The sequence below is a fragment of the Colletes latitarsis genome, chromosome 10 (genome assembly GCF_051014445.1).
Source record: "Colletes latitarsis isolate SP2378_abdomen chromosome 10, iyColLati1, whole genome shotgun sequence".
Classification (NCBI taxonomy): Eukaryota; Metazoa; Arthropoda; class Insecta; order Hymenoptera; family Colletidae; genus Colletes; species Colletes latitarsis.
In genome coordinates, this window is record NC_135143.1 from 11,758,264 (window position 1) to 11,766,227 (window position 7,964).

General features: G+C 38.2%; 1 protein-coding gene across 3 annotated transcripts; it reads right to left on the minus strand.

Annotated features, from left to right (window-relative positions):
• Nucleotides 1-804: 804 nt before the first annotated feature.
• Beta'cop (coatomer subunit beta') lies at nucleotides 805-7,540 on the minus strand. 3 transcript variants are annotated; one of them, XM_076774577.1, is made up of 10 exons: nucleotides 7,383-7,539; nucleotides 7,091-7,299; nucleotides 6,359-6,710; nucleotides 5,337-6,275; nucleotides 5,029-5,264; nucleotides 4,619-4,957; nucleotides 3,895-4,494; nucleotides 3,402-3,692; nucleotides 3,077-3,138; nucleotides 805-1,077 (listed from the first exon to the last, which is right to left on the minus strand). In XM_076774577.1, exons 2-9 carry the CDS (start codon nucleotides 7,091-7,093, stop codon nucleotides 3,082-3,084), a joined length of 2,817 nt encoding a protein of 938 aa, XP_076630692.1. In that variant the 5' UTR covers nucleotides 7,094-7,299; nucleotides 7,383-7,539; the 3' UTR covers nucleotides 805-1,077; nucleotides 3,077-3,081. The 3 variants fall into 3 exon arrangements, with proteins under 3 accessions (XP_076630692.1, XP_076630691.1, XP_076630693.1); XM_076774576.1 differs by having other exon boundaries at nucleotides 7,091-7,540; XM_076774578.1 differs by lacking the exon at nucleotides 3,077-3,138 and having other exon boundaries at nucleotides 7,091-7,535.
• Nucleotides 7,541-7,964: the final 424 nt, after the last annotated feature.

Consider the following 7,964-nt stretch of genomic DNA (forward strand, 5'->3'; position numbering starts at 1 on the left):
CTTCTTGTTTCAGCACTGATATCGTTGACGTTCTGGATTTGCAAACAGTGCATTCTAATGGAAGAATCAGCAAGATTAAAGTACCCCGTATATCGAACATAGAGATGGAAACGAAGGAACTCGATAAGTCGTACCTTCTGTGAGGGTATTTCGCTCGACAGACCGGCGATCACGTACCATACGTGCCAACTACACGTATTTCTCTCTCTGAATTGGTTCACGACACACGTACGCGTGCATGAAAATCGAAGACTATTCGGGTTTCAAGTAGCTAAAAACTGCTACGTGTTCGCGGCTTATCAAGCATTTCGGTTATTTCAGGATCCCCGAGGGAAAGGGTTACCGCGTTAATTGGAAATTGCGTCCTTCCATTTTGGAAGAAGTATCTTCAAGATTAAAAACGTGATACCCCTTCCTGATCTTTAATCAGTTTCGCAATTGCGTATCAGTTATCATGAGACCCAAACAATTTTATTCGGTGAAGATTGGTTAATTTGAGAGGTTTTAACTTATTTTTCTTCGCAATATAATAAGAATTGTGTATATGTGTGTAATTCTAGCCTTAATACTAAATTGAATTTTAACAAAAGACGTGGCTGAAAAAGAAGAGATTGAGATTAAAGCTTTATTGCACCATTATTATATTAACAATATATTTAATCTTCGTTGCACGAGTGAAGTTCTCGCCTACATGTTGCATTACTTTCTCAGACAAGTCCATAAAAATCTTATCGTACATAGATGTCCTTTAATGAGGGTTCTGGCTGTGAAAGGAAGTGACAGAGATTAAAACTTATTGTACCATTCTGTTATATTAACAATATATTTAATCTTCGGTACACGTGTAAAGTCCGCGTGTACAGGTTACGTAATATTCTTATTTGAATGCGTTGATAAAAACACTCGCGCACAAAAAATGTCCTTCAACAGTAATACTTGATTCTAAACGGCTCCGATCAACTCGCGGGGAATGACTGACGGAAGGAGAATGGAAATTGCACGTACGACGCACACGATGCTCGCCTTCCAATCGAAGGGCTAATCTTCCTCGAGGAGATCGTCGTCAAGATTCACACCCTAGAACAGCAATTATTCCGACTCTTAACAATAATTTTGGTAACCAACTATTCTTACCGTCTCCCATAACTGACAACTCTATAGCGGCTACCACATCGTCGTGTACAAAATATGAACAATCCGAAGAGGAAAAGCGTGACAAAGTACAAAAATGATGGAAAAATGTACACCAAGAGGGATTTAAGCGGGTTCTGTGTGCTCGAGTGTTATGGCAAGAAGGCTGTAAAGAAAACGAACCGTAACTGGCGTGAAGTCAAGCATTAAAGATTATTTGGTCTCATTCGCTTACATCGGTAAATGATATTACAATGATGCCCTCAAATGTTTGTTTCTTTTTATATCAAACCTTGAATCCATGTAACTTTTGCAAAACTTAACGCTATCCCATAACATAATATTAATTGCGTGCACCGGACGAGCTTCACATTGTGTACTTACTTGTTTCAGCAGGAAATTAATAATTACACTAAAAAGAAAAGAAATTCAACAGTAAATTGTGTTCGAATGACGAAGGGCAAACGTACTTAATGATAAATCATGCAAAATGAATAGGTTTGAATTTACCTTAAAAAAAAATTCAACTATTTACCTCGCGTTTGAAAAATTATTAGCATCTTAGAAAAACAAAAATCTTTCCCTTTTCATGGCGGATTTTCAACCGGATAAAATAAAGAGAATGCTATGAAATTTCATATTTCATCAGCCAAGTTCCTTCATGGCCGTCTATATGCTTTGAATACTGTTATTTTTTATTCTTCGCGTACGGGATAAAATTGTTTCATGCTATCAATGATGGTAATAATCATTTACACGTACAAGACGATCTCGTCCGTCTGTATGAGTGATGCATTCGAGATAAGTTATTTTTAAACGTGTCCAAATGTTTCGCAATCTGTTTCTCACATAAGAATAATCTTTCGATGCGCGACTGTATCTTTGAAAACTCTATACTATCTAAGAATAATGCCCGCGACCTTAGAATTCATTTTTTGTTCAATTTAAGAAACATATTATAATATAACAGACTTAGCCTTTAGAACTATTGGCTTTATCAACATAGAATGGATGGGTATCGATGGACGTTGCAAAACGAACAGCAACAAATAGAATTTTTTTGCTCGCGTACCCGCCACCGTTTCTTTCTTTGTTTTATTTTTAACCAGTTCCTTTTCGTCCGTGTTTCACCTTTCTCTGGTTTATTTAACGGACCGTTTGTTCTGTTCGATAGGTGGAACGTGTTCACATGCATCAACCAGGATCGATACACGTAGTGCACACATGCAACGAAGACGTATGTGCCCGATACAGTCCGTTTCGCACTGTTTTGGTAATGTAATACCCTTCTAGTGTTACGCGTCCGTATTTAAGGGTATTAAGCCATCGTTTAGTTACGCTCTTCTTATTCTCTTCCCCTTCTCTTCTTTCCCTTCCGCTTGACCTTGATTAATTTATCCCAAGATTTTATTACCCCAACTAGTCATTGTAGACAATGGGAGAATTGTTGATACTAGCATAGTTTAACTCTAGAATACTTCATTTTTGGAAACATTAATTTTACTCTGGAGTCCAACGGATCTCATCGTTATTTGTACACACAGTTATCCTCTAAAGAGGATAAAATGATACGAAGTATATAAATTCCAATCATCAATTAATTTATACAAACATTCATATTTTTCAACTTGGTACATTTTCTTGTCTGTGCCCTTCCCTCCCCATATTTTTCAAACCACTCATAAGGAATGAAAACCAACCATAACTCTTACCTACTTTGTAATGGACTTCTACGCAGTGAAATGCCAGTCTATTTATTAACAATAGAAAGCTAAAGAGGAGATCTGGCTACAAAATGAAGCATTTCAATAGTAATAAAAACTAACTGTTTAATGAATCTTCACGATACTAATGAAAAATAATGTTTCGATATTTAAACTGTATATTCGGAGCATTGGATGAAATATTTTGGATAGGTTATGCTACTTTTAGTGTTCTTACTTACACCCATTACATGCCCTCGTCATCAATAATACGAATAAGATGTACAATATTCATGGGTCTGATCTGTATGAAAGAAATTTTTAAATAAATTTCGCACAATTTCTGCATTTACATGCTAAACACACACTTTCACCGCTACGTATCATGCACATATACACTTTATTAATCAGAACCACCATTTATATGTATCATTTGCATGTATAAAAAATGGTTACCTTAAGAGACAAAAATAAATAAAGGAAAAGAGGCCAAAACATACGAAACATGAGGCTAAAATTAAGCAAAAAATCACTTTGCTAAAAAAGTATGAATGTGATGAAACTTACAGTAGTGTCTATGGTGTCGTCAAATTCAAGATCGAGGTCCAAATCATCGTCATCCACCGTGAGTGGCCTGGAGCTGCTGCTGATAGTCTTTGTCGTTTTTTTAGGTGCAGTCGTATTTTCGGTAGATGGAGGATTTGCCTTGCTGATATCCAGATCTAATAACCTGTCCACCAGAACCTCGGACGATGGTATTTTCGGTTCGCTGTTGGTATTGATGCTTGCTGTGTAAGTGAATCGATTCGTCTGTTCGGCTGCTAACATTTCCTCCAATGGCTTTCGTTCTGTACTGAGCTGTGAATGACGATAAGACGCCTGTTAAATAGTACGTTCAACGAAATACTTTAACTCCTTCTATTAGATTAATTCAGTAATCGTCAATCAGAGATGGGTAAATACAAGACAGCTAATTGCTAAAGTATTTTTCTAAACAAACTTTGTCCCTTTTTCGGCCTTCATAATGGTCTAACACAATTAATATAAAGTTTGTACTTACTTGCACCGTTGGGAACCCAGACGCGGGAATCTTCTTTTTGGCCTCGTCTCTCAGAAACTGTTCGACTTTCAAAGCTTCGCTGTAGCCGGGGAACAAATTTTCATACTGTTCAGGATCGGCTAGACTTTGTCCAGCCTTCTCGCTCACCGCCGACAACTTTTCCTTCCACAATTTAACGATCGACGAGATTTTACTAGGCGCATATGTTTTCGCAAAGAACGCAGCCTCGGGGATCCTATCCGTCTTGATGAGAATGTCCAAACATTTGTCAAGATCTCCGAGAATAAAGTAGGACAAGAACGAAATATTGTTCTTGCCTGTATTGTCCGCGTCCGTGCCAAGTTTCTCGATCATGTTCGCATTTCCGGTGCTGGTAGCAAGCAAAAGAAGTCCTCCGAAATCTTGAGCTTGATGCAAGCACTCCTGTGCAAGGCACAATTTACCTCTCTGTGTTGCGAGAGACGCCAATTGCCGCCATTTCTGTTGGCTATTGGCTTCTTTGGCAAGTGTGTGCGCCGTAACGAGATCTCCTAATGCCAAAGCCAATTCAAACCTGTGCTCTGGGTCTGTTGAAACCGCTAACGCTTGTTCTTTGAAACCCTGCAATGTTTCAGATCATCTATCGATCTTACAGATTTTACGATCGCTTTGTAAAAGGATTAATTTGGAGTGCAAAGCTTGTATCGAGTTACAGTTAAGGGATAAACTGTTCTAAAATGCAAACCTGTTTTTCAAGGAAATGGGCGACTCTGGTACGATGTTCCTTCGGTACCGTAGGTAGAACTCTGTCTGCTGTTTCAAAGTCCTTTCGCATAACAGCTGTTTGATATTCTAATACCGAAAGTAATAATGAATAAGAGACAACTGACAGCTCCTTGTCGCACAAATACAATCTGTTGTCTCTGGGTACGTATCCAAGCAGATACATCGGTCTGTCTAAATGCGAGACGGTCACGACTTCACCGCCAACGAAGTAGTTCACCCGATTAACGCTGTTCGTGTAAATGAAACAATCGCCGACCCACAGACCAGTTTTCACCACTTCGCTCATTTCAGCCACCATCTGCAACATTACGAACGTATTTTGTAAAAACTCTTTCTCGTTGCCGCCCACTAGAGACGTAAATAACATGCCTCGAATGCGTTCTCGATATCTTCTGAGTTTTCCGGAACATTCGCAACAGCATCAGTGTGATACTTTAAAATGAAGTATTGATCAGCCGTGGTTAATGCTACTAGAGAAGCGTTTTCTGCCCAATAAACGTGCGTTGGCTGAATATCTATGCGGCGTACTAATTTTAACATGTCCCAATCAAAGAACGATAGACCAGATCCGGAAGATACTCCCAATAAGAATCCACCAAAGATTCCTGTAAAGGATGACACGTTGCAGAAAGGGGACATTTAGCAATCACGTGTGCATTTACAATCTCTGTACTAACCATCAGCGCCAAAGTCGGGCTTAAAACTTTTTTTCTCCTTGAAATTTTTGAAAACCTTTATGGTGGTGTTACTTTCTCTGACAGCATATTGGCTAGAATCTGCAGCCCACACAAATTCTGATGCCTGACCAAACGCTTTATTTCTTAGTGCCATGGATGTATAAATAATATATTCTCCGTCTCCGCAAACCACTAAAAATCTTCCATTGGGATTGTGTTGAATAGTTTGCGGGTAAATTTCACAGGCACCCATATCTTTCACTGCCAGCGGTAACCGTTCTCCGTCTTGTGCTTCCTCTCCTAGGGTCTTTAAATTTACTTGCTGTATTTCACTATGTTTCGCCCACACAATTTTACCACCCATCGAATCCATTGAAACCGCCGGTTCCTCCCTACCAACTTTTACCATCACGCTACCCTCGTCATAGCCGATCGCAACATTATTCGAACCTCGTAGACAAGCAATTGTCCACACTCTTTCAAACCCATAGTTTAGAGAAGATTCTAATCTATACGTTCCTGCGTGCCATATTCTGACGGTTCCATCTTCCGAACCGGTAAGAATGATCGGTAATTCTGGATGAAAATAGACTGCCGAAATATTTTGCGTGTGACCTTCCAGCGTTTGTACACAAGTTTTATTTTGATAGTCCCATATTTTGACATATTTATCGTCAGCCCCGGATATTAAATACGGTTTATCGCCGCCGTGGTAGTAATCTACACAATTAACACCTTTCTCGTGACCCTCTAACGTAAAATTGGCAGTAGAAGAACCAAGTTGCCATACTTTCACTGTTCTATCCAACGAGGCACTAGCAAATGTATTATTATCCTTGGGATTGAACACAATTTGCATGACATAATGAATGTGCCCCTCGAAAACTTGTTGACCTATCCAAGCTTTTTCCCAATTCCACAATTTGATCAACATATCATCTGAACAGAAAGTTTAATGTTTCGTAATTTCGAATTTGTAATATAAAAATCTAAAGGGGACAGGTCATGTATTCTATACATACCACTACTAGTTAATATAAATGGTTGTGTTGGATGTACTGCTATACATCTAACATAATCGCTATGTGCTTCAAAAGAATGCACACGCTCTAAAGTGTTATAATTAAAAACTCTGATCTGCATGTCATCTGAGCCAGTGACAACCCAATTTTTGCGTGGTACAAACTTGGCTGTACGGATAGGCTGGTCACATACTTCAAAAGTCTTGACCAATGTTTGAGTTTCATGATTCCAAATGTTAACATTTCCCTGATATAATGAGCATAGCATCCATGGCTCAGTCGGGTGAAGATCGACACTTTTTACTCTGTCTGATCGAGCAGTTAGCTTTCGCTTGATGTCTAATCTGAGAGGCTAGAAGTAACAAAAAAATATATAAAGTCATATTTAAAACAAAACTCTTGTCTGTGACATTTTAAGCAAGTGCAAATACATTTACACAATTTAATATCGTACGCTTTTGTTATCGTTTTGTTTGAAGATTCAGTCGTGATAAAAAATATATTTTTTTAAGAATTATATCGGCGTTTAAAGCAACGTAGAAATATTTCATTCAGCAACTACAGAAGGAGGTTGTCATTTTGCATAAAAATAGTTCTTTGATAAATAAAAGTAGATATTTTGACGTGTCAAACGAGGTAGGCGGAGATGCAGTGTCAATACAAAGTGCCCACAGGTGTTTACCGGTGACATAGATTTCAAGCATGCATTAACATCATTCTTGAAATACATACCATTTTTCACTGTACAACTTCGTTTTCCTTCACACGATATTCAATAACACAGGGTTCGATGATGACAACACATTAATGGATCCAAATCTCCTGCCATCAAGTTAGGACGTGGCCGATGCTAGCAGCGAAAATGGCGTCCGTAGGTACCAGATGCTCATTACTCAAATACCAATAAATAAAAGTCTTTCCCGCCGATCACCCTTCTGATACTATCAAAGATTATGTTAATCGGGCCCTGATCTATCATAAGCTTGATCATAAAGCTATAAAATGTATACGTGAATGTATTTACATCAGATTGGTTAGGACTGTTACGTCGATAATATCGATAATATGACCGTCTATCCTAACAAGGCGCTCGTTTTGAATTAATACAAAGACGAGGTGTGACTAATATCTCTACCTTCACTTAAAATTGTGTACTACGTATATGACAACGAATTGTTTTCTATATTTATGCATACAAAACATATTAATATACATTCTAATATAATTCTTTGTCTTTTAATATTGCTTAGTTTCGATCAGTGTAGAAATTAAATCAGTAATAAATCGCTGCATAGACAAGTTATAGAATGGGTGTAGTACCAATAAGAAACTGTGATGCCCGAGTTAAGGACTTTAAGAGTTCTTTATCATTTTGGTATTACCATAAAACTGACAAGAGACAGGATACACCTTACACTTTATTGGAGTTGGTGTTATACAAACTAAAATACCGGCCTGGTAAAAAAAGCCAGTAGACAAAGTATGTACATATAATCACCAACGAAATTCGGGATATACCTACACTTTATGGAAGTTGGCATTGCCACAGACTAGGCACAGAATAGATCTACCTACCACGAATGCAACGCTATCTGCAAAATAAAAG

What these genes read in the sequence shown, in the direction of transcription:
- Beta'cop (XM_076774576.1), bottom strand. An exon ending in GCCCGACTTTGGCGCTGATG is followed by an intron (nt 5,265 to 5,336) that starts GTTAGTACAGAG and finishes CATCCTTTACAG; the next exon opens with GAATCTTTGGTGGATTCTTA. An exon ending in ATATCGAGAACGCATTCGAG is followed by an intron (nt 4,958 to 5,028) that starts GCATGTTATTTA and finishes GTAATGTTGCAG; the next exon opens with ATGGTGGCTGAAATGAGCGA.